We start from the raw sequence: 14740 nt of genomic DNA, 5'->3' as shown, positions 1-14740 counted from the left end.
AGTCGCATCAACACTGCAAGACTATTGAACCAAACTTCATTTAAGGGATCTTCTCAACCTTATCAAATCTCAAGATTTTATCAAGCTTCCATCTTGAGTTTGAGAGGGGGTGTTAGAGATATATTAGCCCATTAGTATAGGCCCAAGCCTAATTCTACTTTGTATGCAAGCCAAGTCTCCTACTTGTACTAGAAGTCTATTAGTTTAGGGTTTAGTCTATTATATATACACATGTTATGATTCATTGTAATACAGGATTTGTATTACACTCTAATATATTATTGATGTAGCTCTTTAGGATTTTCTCCGTAGATGTAAGCCATTAAGTTGAATCACGTAACTTTCGTGTATTACTGTGTTCTATACTTTATGTTTTTGCTTCCGTACCCATACTAGCATATTCAACATGGTGTATCAATGCTACTATTTAACAAATAGCATGGAATAACTTATTACTTTCAAACACAGTTAAGAGTGGTAGTACTGAGTTTAATCTTGATTTTTCAAATCAGCTAAGGTTTAAATCACTCCGTGAATCCTATTCAAGAAAGAAGGAAGAATCTTTTTTGGGTACAGATGGCATCATTCATCAAATATTTATGCATGAAACCAGTACTGTCACAGTGCATGTAGGACATAAAAGTCATGCAAAGCAAGATTGGCTCATTGTGTTCAAAAGTGAAAAGACCAAGCCAAACGGATAAAATTTGACTAAAAAAATAAGCTTCTTCCATAATGCAACGATCGAGTAGAGAAAGAAGTTAAAAAAACAAAACAGGGCCATCCGACCATGAAAACATATACATCAGAAGTGACCCTGACTACAGCCATTTCTTTCACCAAATACCAAGGAGACCTACATTCACACCCCAGCAACATAACCTACTTCATCAAATCCCAATTATTACCTTGGCTACATGTTAGTGCTATAATTCAGAAAACAACATTTATTCAGTCACTTTCACAGGAACCTTGTCCAGAGAAAAAATCAAAGAAGGGTTGGTTCCCAGAACCTTCTTCAATCTCAGAAGAGCTAGGAGTAGTAGTAGTGGAGTTCTCAGCAGATGAACCAATGGATGACTTTCCTGTTTTTCCTTGTAAAATTCCTGTTGGATGCAAAGGAAAAAGAGGCAATGTTTCTTGACCATAGTGGCTGTAATTGTTGGTGATATCCCAGGTAATGTTTCCTATATGCGTAGCCATACCATATCCCTGGTGGGCTGAGTTATATGCTGCGCCATCCAAGGCTCTTGGCTTCTCCAATTTTTCTGTCCTTGGTCTCCCCCTGATACCACTTGGTAAAAGCACCTTGGAATGTTGGTATTGTGGATAGAACCCTACATCGTTATGTGGCAGGTAATATGGGCCGCCGAGAACTGAAAAAGAAAACCCCCATTTCAAAAATTCATGTAACCATTAATAGGAGTAAAAAGGAATATGCATGTTAAGAGGGGGAGTGAGATGAACTAGTAGTTGATAAGAATGAAACAGAAGGGAGTGTTAAAAAGATTAGACTGATAATAGGAAAATCGGAATACTATGAAGCAAAATAGTTGGAAAGGGACAGGCCAGAGCTAGCAATGATATTCAGAAACCAAAGAAGGAACATGAAGAAACAAATTGGTAGTGCTAAATGTAGTCATGAAAGCTGCACTAAGACAGAAGACAAGCCTATGTAAAAGTTATCCAAGTTTGTACTAATTTGAAGGAAAAAAAAGGAATGAATCATCAAGACCTCCATAGTCAAAACAATTGTTTGTCCATAATATATAATTGATAATGAAAAGGAGATATGAAGAAAAGAAAAAATCATTTCATAGGAAGTAAGAAAGCCTGCATTACAAAAACGAGAAATAGACTAATCAGTGTTGAACACACATATCGAGCCCGTATGCATGAAGAGACAGCTTGGAACAAAAAGCATGAATACAATAAATAAATAAAACACAAACACCAACTACAAAAACACACACACCAACAAAAAGAAAAAAGAAATTAAAAAGAGATACAATAAGCATTTTCAGATTATAGTGTTACAAAATTCAGAATGAGGATAAGTGACAGACCATTTGGGCAAGGAGGAGGGAAGAGTGGCGGAGTGGTATGAAAATAGCGATTGATATAAGCCATGCTTTCTTGCTTCTGTTTCTGCCTCTGCCTTGCCTTGTGATTCTGAAACCAGTAAAAAACATTCTTTCCCTCAATGTGACCATAAACCCTTAACCTGCTTGTGATCTGTTGTATTTGCTCAGCACTTGGGGTCCTTATCCCTTGCCTATACAAGCTCTCCAACATGCTTATCTGCTCCTTTGTTGGATTCCACCTTGAACTCACTGGAGCTCCACTTGCACCACCCATGTCCACATTATTATCACCCTCCATGTTTTGTTCTTGAATTCTCTGAATATTCCAGTGTATTTAGGGTTCACAGAAGAGAGACTTTCAGATATATAGAGTGAGTTTATGTGTGGTTTGGCTTACTTTTTGCATGGTGTTTGTACTATCTGTCTATTTTATAGAGGGAGACAGAGGGTCAAACAGAGAGAGAGAGAGATTAACATGCGTATTGTTTTTGGTGCTGAACATCTCTGAAAACATGACGGGTAGCGGCTGAGTCTGTGAGAGGGAAAGGCTTGGGTTTCGTCGTCTTTGTTAGGGAACGTAGAGTGAGTGAATATTTATGTTTGGGTAAAAAGACCGAAAAGCCCATATCTTTTTTGCGCTGTGTTCTATGATGGTGATTTGTTCCTTTTTAATGTTGATATCTCGGGAATGACAGAGAGAGAGAGACTCTGACTGTAATGTAATGTAATGTAGGTTACGCCATTGAAGGAAAGGAAGGGTATAAGTGTCATTAAGGGTAAAAAGACAGCCGGTTGGGTTTGTAAGGTGTAGGTAAGGGCTAGGCTTTGGGAATTGAAGTGGTAACAGATAGGTGCAGAGATGGATGAAGTTGAAACGTCTAGGCTGAGGTGACTTTGTGGGGGTGGTGGCCTTTACCTTGGGTGTGTGTTTTGTGCCTCTTTTATGGTGTGGTTCAGTGCCTACTAAAATTCACCATCTGATCATCATGGTCCAAAATCCCATCTCAATAAATTGCATTATAGCAACTCAAAAGAAAAGGTAAGTCGATTGGTCTTCTTTTTGTTTTGTTAGTGTCAATGTATTTTCAAGAAAGCATAGTCAGAGTTCCACGTATGAATATTTTGTGCTACTTTATTATTAGAGCACTCTTCTACAAATTTTAACATTTGATACATTAAAAGGTTTTTATTTATTAAATTTAACATATATATTATTTTACAATTCATTCTACATCACATCTCTTATTTTTTACATTTATTCTTTTTTTTTTATTTATCTCTCTATCTCTCTCTATATCTATCTCTCTCTCTCTCTCTCTCTCTCTCTCTCTCTCTCTCTCCACAACAGTAGCCTCACCCCACAACCCTCCACCACCATAAATCCACAACCCACTACCTCTGGAAATCCACCACCACCACCCCCAAAATCGCAACCCACCATCACAAGCCTTCGAAAAGTCCAAATCAAATCAAAAACCCATTGCAAAACATAACTAAAAAAACTCAAATAAAAAAAAATAAAAAATAAAAACCATCACCCAAATCTGAAGATAAAAAGAACCCAAATTTTGGGGAAAAAACTCAAAATCTGAAAAACCCAAACCACCACAACTGGTTGAGAGAGAGAGAGAGAGAGAGAGAGAGAGAGAGAGAGAGTAAAATCTAAAGTTTAGAGATCAGGAGATGGGGAGAGGCATGGACGGAGCCATTCATGGATCGGGGGGCAATGGCCCCCCTAATTTTTTTTTTAAATATAATTATAAAACTATATATTTAGGTACTAATTTTAGCAATTTCGGTCAATAAAATTACATTTTGTCTCCCTTATTGATCATTATAAGAGAAATGCTATAGCTACAAACTTTTTTACATACTATTGAGGTTGCAAATTTTTACTGGTTTGCATCTGGGTCCACAACTTACATCATTTTTTTACTTACTAATAACTACTAATCACAACAAAAATTTGTAGATCTAGTATTTTCCTCCTTTTTTAAAGTCCATAAAAAAAACTTTATAGATCTAAAATCTACAAAAACAATATACAAGCCCAAAATATTATCCCAACAACAAAAATTACCAATAGGCAATAGCAAAGCTAAAAAAAAAAATTTTAAAATTAAAAATTAAAAATTGAGACTAATCAACTAATTTTACCAAAAACAAACAACTTAGCCTTTTAAAAAACTTTAAACAAAATAATTTTGTCCTTACTAACAAAAGTCACACTCTACACACACATAAAAATAATAATAATAAAAAAAAAACCTTTGTCAACTAAGTAATAGAGCTGAAAGCCAAAACCACTGCATATAGCTAACAATAAAACTGCCCCTCCTAACTTCAAGTCCTGTCTCCATTCCTAGGGAGAGGCCAGTGGTTGGGTGGCTGAGAGTGAGAATGAGAGAAACGGAGAGAGGAAGAGAGAGAAGCCATAGGAGAAACTGGTGAGATGAGAGAGAAAAGTGAATAAAAAAGAGAAAAAAAATAGCATTTTTGTGTTTGTACAATGCCAATAGTAGAATTGTACTATAGCAAATGCCAAATTTATTTGGCATTCGGAACATTCGATGATGGTGGGTTTTTAGTATTTGATGTGCTAAATGCTAAAAATTTAGTATTTAGCACACCTAATGCTAATGCTCTTAAGTTTGTTCTTGGAGGAACTTATTTCATCAATTTAATTTGTTTATTCAAAAAAAAAATTGTACTAAAAAAATTGACATTTGAAGGAATTGTCCATTCTATTTAAAAATGAAAATAAATTTATCCAAAATGTATGATAGTGTGATCAAAGGTAGGGTTGTCCAAACCATGCCCAAACTTGACAAAACCGGCTAACTAGAAGTCACTCGATCCAAAAATAGCCCAATTTGAGTGTTATTCTGGTCGATGATAGGTCAGTGATGACACAAATAGACTATTTTCGTTTGAGTGGTGGGTTTCCTATTTGAGAACCGGATGAATCCAACTCGTCTAATGCCTTCATCTCTAGTAGCTTAACTTTGTAGATCCAGCAAAATCTCCACCAGATTTGGTGGTGATCTCAACCGATTTGGTGAGTTCTCTAATATATCTTGTGAAATCTCAAATAGATCTGACAAGATATCTACTCCACCGTATTACCATGACTTCAACTTATTTGACCAAAGGGAATTCGAACCTATGGCAATCCGATTTTCACCAAATTAATGGTCAACGACAGGTCTCTCCTTCCACTTAACATGATTGGATTGGATCTAGTCATCCATCAAAAAAAAATTTCTCAACTACAGCAAACTCTCCAGTTTCCCTATCAAAAAGCCAACTTTATTTAATGTGTTCTAGAAATTAATGCCAACCAAGTGAGTCACTCGGTTCGACCTCAAAAACCTTGAACCTCTCCCTTTAACGGTTCAATGAACGGTCCGGGTCTGAAAACCTTGAAGTGACACATTGGGGCCATGGGTCATGAAAGAGGTTGACCCCCTTCACTATGTATATATGACTAATGAACTCCTAGTTTTAGTACCTTCTTTTCCTTCTTTTTACTCAGGCTGATAGTAGTCGTGGTAGTAATGTCTCGAAGCCTAGCTACCGACCCAAGGTGCCGATCAAAAAAGTCATAAAAGGACGTTAAACGTAATTCTAGAAGAGCGTTAATTGAGTCCAAAATTGACCCATGGACATCCCTAATCAAAGGAAGCTATTTCTCAGTACATAGAGTTATCCCACAAATCAAGAGGAATTAGAAAAAGGGAAATAAAAGGGTGGCTAAATTTATTAGTTATTTATGCATTATATATAGACCATGACAGTATAACCAAAAGTACAAAATGAGTGAATAAATAACCCCACAAGTAAACATCTCTTTTATTCACATTAAATTTGGCCTTCGCCATCCTTTATAGGATAAGTAAGGTTAAAGAACATAATTATCTTTTTCCTTTTTTACAATTTGACATGACCTTTTGTAAGTGAAGCAATTGCAACTTCACTTAGTCTATTTTTAACATCACTTTCATCATAGGATTGAATTTATTGATAGTAATTTTAGTGCAATACCTTAGTTTTTCCAATTAAATGTAAACATATAGTTATATTGAATTCGATCATTCTTAAATATGATACTATTGTTTATGTTTTGTTGGTCAATACAAGTAGATATTTAAATTTAATTGAAGAACTTAATATACTAAGGAATTTTGTAAATAAGTTTTATCATTTATTATATACCAATATAATAGATTATATCATAACATATGTGAATTAAAAATTGTCCAACTTATATTTATGAGATAGTTGGTCCACTAAAAAGCGATGAGCGTAGAGTGAGCAATAGACTGACTTTAATTAAATTCTGTTTCATGGAGATTTGGGAAGTTCAAAATTAATGAACTTTGGCAAGAATCTATTGGGATTTAATATCCAGTACTCACTTTTTTCTTTAATTTATTGCATGTATCAGAAAGATACCAATCTACCTCAAACTTAAGTCTAATCAAATCGAAGCATTACTTTCCAAAGTAAGAAAAAGGAAGAATGTGTCAAACTAAACATATAAAGGGCAATAGCATGTAGTTGAAGGAGACTAACCCATAATACATCGTACATGAAGGTGGATCATGCATGAGTGCTCAGAGAGTCAGATGAAGCGTGGCGTGGGTTAACAAAATGGGAGAAACACCATGAAGACTCGCCATAAATGCAGGCAATCAAAATAGGGAGCAAGAGAGTCTACGATAGGTGAGGTGCTATACATGCGTGATAAAGGGTTTGCGCTGACTATGATGCTAAAGTACTACTACTATTATGGTAGTAGTTATATACATGCATATATTTTATGTGTGTTTTGTTGCGGATTATTCAGGTGCCGCCACCTTTCAGCGCCGCCTCGTGAACCACAAAACCACCCTCCCCATATTCTGCTCCTTTGTTTATAGCACCAAATTCGAGGCAGATTGGTGGACCTTTGTACTGATCTCTACTTGTGTATGAATATATTTCTCTATCTTCACTCTTCAGTGTTATGTTAGTCCGAATACGTCAATGTCCCTTAGCATGGACTGTTTGGACGGAAGTATAGGGAGATTTAGGCCGAACAAGTATTTTTGATAGTAATACCAAATAATACAGAAATTTTTTTTTTCACCCTTAACAATTCTCAATTATACATTTCGTCTCATAAATTATAAGAAATACACAATTAACTCAAAAGTTATAATTCAATTTCAATATTTCCATACTGTCTATTTTGATGTTAAATCTAACTTGATGTAGCATTAAAATACCAACTTACTTCTCTCTCTATAACAAACAGTAAAGGGGTAAATTGATCTTTTAATACTACATTTTTAATTTGTTAGACTTAACATTAAGATCGACAGCAGGAAGTAAGTGTTATTAAAATTTTAATTTGGGAGATTGATAGTATGTTTTGATACTTTAAGGAGCCTAGTGTAAAATAAAGTATAATTTAATGTGAAAAATCGATAATTTTACCTAACAAAATTTCATTCAATGTATACAGATGGCAAATTTGATATCTGAGCTGCCTGCCACATAACTTTGCGACTATATCGGCCGCGATTGTGAGTTTCAACATAAAGCTTGAGTGATGGGAATGAACTCTCTTAGCCATTGGACTAAATGGAGATTTTGTATACATTGGACTTGCACCAAACTTCTCTAATGGAAGATTTTGTTAACATTGGACTTGTGCCGAACTTTTCTCAAGCCGTCAACTGAAGATATCTTTTCCTATGCTTTATACTAGGAAAACGATACGCTGACACCTAAGTATACAAATATGGGCCTATGCTTTTTTCTTTTTTTTAATATTTTTTTTACTATAAAAAATTATATTTTTATGCCAAGTGATAGAAGAAATTTCCTATATAATATTCTCCCACATCCATAATGGTTTAACTCAGAGCCTTAACCTTTGAAAACAGGTACAGGTCTTCAATTTTTATTGTTAACAAATAAAGAAAAGAACATAAGGTTTTAGTTTTGAACCCAATTATAAACACATAAATCCACATTTAATTTTACAACGAACTTGAGTGTTACATATATAATTGGATTATAACACTTATAAATGGGACCACCATTGCTACTTGGTGGAAGAGTAACTTTGGAGCACTAATCACAAGTTGTCACATAAACTTGTTGTGGATTTGGGTGTAAATTTAGGTGTGTCACTAAAGTTTTCCTTCAGTTTTATTGGTTATAATTTACAAACTTGCAAGCAAGATATGCTATAAAGTTGAGACCTCAGCATCTATCTGGTTTTGGGCTAACACATGCTTGGCATGACTTTGTCCAAAGCCCTTAGCCCAAAAGCCCAAAATTTCAATTAAAAAAAAAAAAAAAAAAAGCCTTTTATTAGCCATATGATCCCTAGAACATCTACTTAGTGCTTGTTTAGAAATTGGATGTTGATTTTACTCCAACTTTACTTAATAAATAAGTAATTTCCATTAATAATGACTTTCGATCAAATAAATCCACTTAAATGAATTTTTAGATCCTTGAATTTCTTAACATAAAGTTTGTGAAAAGAACTAAATTTTTGTTGGCAATTATATAATTATGTTTCTTAATTTGGTTTAAAAAATAAGCTCAATAGAAGTATACTGTTGTACTTAGAAAAATTAGTGCTTTACAAGAGTTGTACATGGCTAGATAACTAAGATAAGTTTCATAAAACAACTTAATTTTACCTATCATCCTTCCAGGTGAACACATAATTGGCTTTTATACTTGATTATTGCACATAAAGTGTCAATCTTTTGCCCGCCCATGCTGTTCTCAAAGGTAAATTTTATATATGTTTTCATATAATTTGATTATCTTAACCAGGATCAGTGTCCAAAACCAAGTTTTTTGCCATTCTGGACAATTTGACCTAGCTTCTTTTTCTTTCAAACATCCCTTAAAAGCCGCTATGGATCTTATCTTGTCAACAATCTCTCTCTCTCTCTCTCTCTCGTGTGGTAATTATCTTTTCAACAACCTTTTATTACTAATTGGCTAATCACAAAAGGCAATCTCTTTTGAAAATGCAGAGCAGCTTTCATCAGAAGTGGCTCTTGAACTTTTCCAACAGGAATGTTTATGCTATTTTCAAAGTTACCCAACGGTCATATTGGAACATTTTGAAGTGGCCCACCCAAGAAAACTGCTCTAGCTAGGTAGGAGCCATTCCTCCACAGAGACCGACCTAGGTGCATTCAAATTATACACCATTGCTACCGTACAATTGGGTTTATAATAAGAAGGTACTAATGGGGATACAATTTTTGACTTTAGACCTATGCCGTATTGCATAATCAATGCAAATTTGGTAGGATTGAAATGATATGATTGGGCAAATCATAACCAACTCCGATTGGACTTGTTCAATGAACATCAATTACATGGGCCCACTGCACCTGCTTTGGGAGCCAAATGGACCATGCGTATATGATTTCACATCTATGTTTTTTGCGGCCCGGTATAATAAACCCATCAAAACGCAGGCCTTGAGCAACGAAGCACTATTTTAATTACAACTTGGACTAAGTCCTAGTGGTTTTCAAATACCCTTTTGATTTTGAATACGAGATAAATAATGATTTAAAAAGAATATGAAATGAAAAGTTGAGAGATATCGCTCATGGTATGATTTAAAAATAGGCTATATTTGAAATTGAAAAAAACAAATAAATTATAGGAAAAATTTACTTTTTTTTAAATGAATCTTGGCAAAGTTTTTAAGTACAAAGTTTAACAACAAATTTTGTTATAGCCAATGAATATAACTTCACTCAATATCTTTTTATTAAATACAAATTTTGAAAAATCTATTATTGAATTACATTTTTTTCTTATATCTTTCGTACTTGCAAATTTTCAAAAAGATTAAAGACATATGTCATCAACCAAATGTTTAAATATCAAGTTTTTGCAGTCTAAAATTATGAATAAAAAATAAGTTTATAAATCGATTAGTAAATAACATCCGATTAACAAAAAATTTGACATGCATTTAATATCATAAAGAACGTGTTATCTAACGGTTAAAATTTTAAAATTTTTAATGGAAGTAATAACTATTGACTACAACCAAGTTTGTAACTTTACTCCAATTTGCAGTAAAATCCCTTCATTAGCACTAGAGTTTATGTGAGAAATATAAATAATTTTATGACATGCCGAAAACAAGTTTATTGGCACTTAAGTTGTTTGAGAATGTATCTATTTATTTGTTTATTCTTTTATATGTTGAGTTTTTTTTTTTTTTTTTTTTTTTTGAGAAGGATGTTGAGTGTTGATATGTAAACAGAACATTTATAAAATTATTATTATTATTAATTTTTAACAAAATGTGATAATTTTAAAATAAAATAAAAATAAAACCTTCCATATTGGGTATGACTTTTTATTTTTATGTAATAACGTGTTTAACAGAGTGAATATTATGAAAATATAGTTGTGTGTAACATGAGTCATTGTGGGTCAAAAAAGAAAAACACCTTCCATGCGTTTGATGATCATGTCCAATCCCAATTTTGCTTTTTTATATCATAAATAAAGTTTAGCTCATTTGACTCTCCCAACCCCACTTTGTTTTTATTGTTTTTTTTTTTTTTTTATTGCTTTCTTTTTTCCTCCTCTCACTTTTGAAAAGAGAAATTAACAACAACAAAAATATTTATACTCCCAACACAGCTATATGTTTATGGGTGATGTGTGTTCTTTGGCACTGTCCTCAAATCAGATTAGATTGCGTGGATGCTCGCATGGGTGATGCAATCAATACCCATTATTAATTTTAATTTTTTTCACTTTTTTCCTTTGTCTTATTGTTTTTCCACTTAATTTGCGTTATGATTAAATAGAGCACACGCTTTTGCAAACCCATGTGAGCTGCTCTCCAACCAGTCCACACAATTTACCATATAGTACAAAAGGTTTTCCCACTCATCCCCGTAATCCGAATCATATTAGTACTAGTATTCCTTTAAGCTTTCGGATTTTGATAATATTTAAATCAATTTATAAGCTAAAGGTTTTGTTTTTCATTGGTGGTCACAAATTTTGTGGTTCTGAGTGGTTTATTGGGCTTAAAAGGTAAGGTTTCTTCTGCCTAGAATTTCCACAGTACCTTGTTTTATTTTCTAGCGTGTACTTCAGGCAACAATATATGAACTTAGCCTGTGAATTTCGGTAAAAGGGTAGGGTACTACTTGGCTTTCTGACAAGGAGGGTACTTATGAATAATTGTGTGATTCTTGTAGCAGGGTTTAGCATATTATTTAATAGTTTCCTTAAAACAATGTGATGCTTTAGGTTCTTTGTGAATTCTCTTCATAGTTTGTGCAGTGGGCGTTTGACTTCTAAATTCACAAACCTTTTTTTTTTTTTCTTTCAATATCTGTACTGTTTCTTTAGTTGGTGGTCTCTATTTTTAGCAAAAACTGTGAGATTGAGCAATTTTGAGTCCAAAATCAGTTGTTTTGGGGAATGTGAAATACTAGGCAAAGATGGGATCTTTCAGTAGTTTAGCAATTGGATTGGGTCTGGTCTTTGGGTGCCTCCTACTAGCTTTTGTTGCGGAGCTTTACTATTTGCTATGGTGGAGGAAGAGGAGAATCAACAGCACAGAGATTATTGAAGATGATTACAGCAATTATGCAAAGGAACTATTTCAATTTATTTGTTGGAAGAGACCCTCTTCTACGCACACCAACAATACTCAACAAGAAAGTATGAGAGACCCAGATGCTAATAATAGTCTTGAACCAGACCTAGAGCTTGGCACTAGCAAGGACGTGCTTCTGATGACCTATGAAGAAGAAGGTGTGGAATCAGAGCTCATGAGGCTGCACAATCTTGCAGGCCCACCAAGATTTCTCTTCACAATCAAAGAGGAAACTAGAGAGGATTTGGAGTCTGATGATGGGAAATCTAGAGGTGACAGAAGCAGAAAAGGGTCAAGAACTAGGAGCTTGAGTGATCTTGTGGTGGCTATTGAAACCCCATTCCTTACCCCTTTGGCTTCTCCACGATTAAAGTCTCCAACTTTGAACCCTTTTGATTCCTATAACCACCATGGATTCAACCCTCTCTTTGAATCATCAGCGGAGGTAGAATTGAACAGGTTGAGATCTTCTCCACCTCCAAGGTTCAAGTTTTTGAGGGATGCAGAGGAGAAACTGTATAGAAGATTGAAGGAAGAAGCAGAGAAAAAGGCAGTTCAGAATTGTGAGACTGTTCAAGATTCTGGGGTTAAAGCTCCTTCTAGTTCAACAGTGGTAACAGAAGAAAAAGATGGGTCTTTTCCCAAAATTATTTCTGGTAACAACAAAGAGAGAGAGCTTCATCACAATCTACCACAATATCAATATCCTGCAAGCTCCTCTCAGGTACTTCCACTGGCTTCTTCACCTACGACATTCAGACCATTTGACAAGGCACCCATGGTGCATTAGATTTCCATGAAATTTCTCTTTGTTAATTCTTTTCATATGTTAATTAATTTTTCTAAGATGATCACTTGTGTATTAATCTAAAAGGTGGTTATTTTTATAAGCTTGTTGGTTCTTATTTGTGATATGTCACTGCGTGTTTGGGAAAGATAGCCATGGTGATTAATTTGCTGGTACAGTTTTGTGCCAGGTACTTTGAGAATTCAAACTTCAAAGGCAAACTGACAATGCTTGCAACATGATGTTTATACTTGATATGTTGGTTAGTTGGCTAGTAGGGTAACCTGTTTTTGTCCATTCTTCATTTGTCCCCAGATGTCTTATACCATTTTTAAATTATCATACTTCCTAAAGAAAAATTATTATACATGATTTCATTCATGTGGTAACTGGAATGTGGAGGATGTTATTGCAAATTCTTGTTGCCAAATGGGCATTGCTCTCTCAGGGTTAGAATTTAGGGAAGACTACTGCTAAAATTCTTAGCAGACTGTCTTTTGCTTATGGGCACATTTGTGCACCTGTTAAGGAGGAATTTAAAGGGTCTAAATGTATTAAGAAGTAACAAAAGTAAATAAATAAATACCTTTTTAAGTAAATATTGTGTGAATTCCGAAAAGCTAATCAATTACAATAAAAACTTAACTTTAACAAATGAATCGAAATACTTGTTAATTAGACTCTTAAAAAATAAAAAAGAAGAGTCTAGTTAACGAGTGTTGAATTGCATTGGTTAAGGTTGAATTTTTTTATTGCAATTAATTATTTTTTTAAGGTGCCGTACAACATTCAATTAATAGAATATTTATTTATTTGTTTTTACTACTTCCCAATGATAATGCAAAATAATAATAATAATAATAATAATAGTAATAATAAATAAAAGATGTAAAGAGGGGAAGTGAAATAATAATGAAAAATTAAGTACTGCATCTTGGACTTACTACAAAAAGAACCCATTAATATGGGTGTACATAGATATAGCCATATAGGAATAAATTAGGGTTAGTTGGTATCCTTAAAATCATAGCAGGTGTTCTTCAAATTTATGGTTTACACATTTATAGTAATATCCTAATAGTATATTTTATGAGCTATACATTTATAATAATATCTTAATAAGTTCTAACAATAAAAAACTACTTAAACCACTTTTTATTATTCTGTGGTCCACTTTGTGATCCAAGTATACAATTATGATTATCTGACACTCTAACCAAGTTGTGATGTGTTTTCCTTTCCTTAAAAGGGTTCTCAATTTAGTGTTCCCCTCCAATTCGTTGTACATTAATGTGAATATGATCATGTTCTTAATAAGCTTTTCACATGGTTCTATGGAATTTATTGTGTGAATGACTGAAATGTCATACCACATGAGCAAAATAATGTGTATAGGTCATTATCAAACCTGCCAAAGTGTTTATTTTTGCATTCTTAAACGCGTAAACATAAAATGCTTTACAGGTAATGCACACTTTACAGTTGAATAATATACACGTCTACTTTTTGGGCCTTTCTCTCTCTTGCCCTCGGGTGGGTTTTGAATGAGCAAGACTAAAAATACAAAATTTTTTATAAAATATTTACAAATTGTTAATGTAGTGAATGATTATTGATAAATGAAAAAATAACGTTAATGATGAGTCTAAATGAAAATCAATAAAAAGTTGACAACATTAACAGTTTATAAAAATGTTATAAATTGTTTGTGGTGATAGCATTACTCAGTTTTGAATATACAAACTAGAAAATGCAATAAATTTTAAAGATTGTTCTAAGTTTGAAATAGTCAATTAAAGAACTTATTAATTATCTTGGTAAAAAGAATTGCTGCATTAAAAGTGTTAAAGTAGGATTTGAGTCCATTTAATTGTCGCCTTTTAACGAACTCTAATTCAACAAAAAAAGTGACAAAATTGACTATGGTGCTGGTCGTGATTTGTTAATAAGAGTCTATGAGCATTTACCTAAACAACAAGAAAATGTCAATGTTATCACGCGACATAGCCGAAAGTTGCCCCAACCTTCAAATATCTTTTATGCTCATAAAATTTTTGAAATCAAATTTTGAATACCCGACCCAAAGACCTTTTCTCCTTTTGTTTTTTTTGGTGAATTGTTGATTTACATGAAGAAAATTACACCGTTAAAATCCCCAAAGATCCATCACTTAAAATAGACCATATAATATGCACCTCCAAC

General features: G+C 33.7%; 2 protein-coding genes across 2 annotated transcripts; one reads left to right on the top strand and one right to left on the bottom strand.

The window, feature by feature from the left end:
• Positions 1-703: 703 nt before the first annotated feature.
• LOC126714041 (WUSCHEL-related homeobox 2) lies at positions 704-2382 on the bottom strand. The gene is made up of 2 exons (XM_050414031.1): positions 2067-2382; positions 704-1376 (listed from the first exon to the last, which is right to left on the bottom strand). The coding sequence occupies exons 1-2, from the start codon at positions 2380-2382 to the stop codon at positions 952-954; spliced, it is 741 nt and encodes a 246-aa protein (XP_050269988.1). The 3' UTR covers positions 704-951.
• Positions 2383-10964: 8582 nt separating this feature from the next.
• LOC126730957 (uncharacterized) lies at positions 10965-12665 on the top strand. Its single transcript, XM_050435011.1, has one exon. It carries the CDS (start codon positions 11594-11596, stop codon positions 12539-12541), a length of 948 nt encoding a protein of 315 aa, XP_050290968.1. The 5' UTR covers positions 10965-11593; the 3' UTR covers positions 12542-12665.
• The last annotated feature ends 2075 nt before the right edge of the window (positions 12666-14740 follow it).

Source organism: Quercus robur, chromosome 1 (genome assembly GCF_932294415.1).
Source record: "Quercus robur chromosome 1, dhQueRobu3.1, whole genome shotgun sequence".
NCBI classification, from domain to species: Eukaryota; Viridiplantae; Streptophyta; class Magnoliopsida; order Fagales; family Fagaceae; genus Quercus; species Quercus robur.
Note: the sequence above shows the minus strand (reverse complement) of the source record. Positions and strands in the feature narration are given on the sequence as shown.

Bases quoted from the DNA above. Each gene is read 5' to 3' on its own strand.
- LOC126714041 (XM_050414031.1), bottom strand. From the start codon at position 2,382: ATGGAGGGTGATAATAATGTGGACATGGGTGGTGCAAGTGGAGCTCCA. The intron at 1,377-2,066 runs GTCTGTCACTTA...TTTCTTTTTCAG, and splicing joins CCCTCCTCCTTGCCCAAATG to TTCTCGGCGGCCCATATTAC.
- LOC126730957 (XM_050435011.1), top strand. From the start codon at position 11,594: ATGGGATCTTTCAGTAGTTTAGCAATTGGATTGGGTCTGGTCTTTGGG.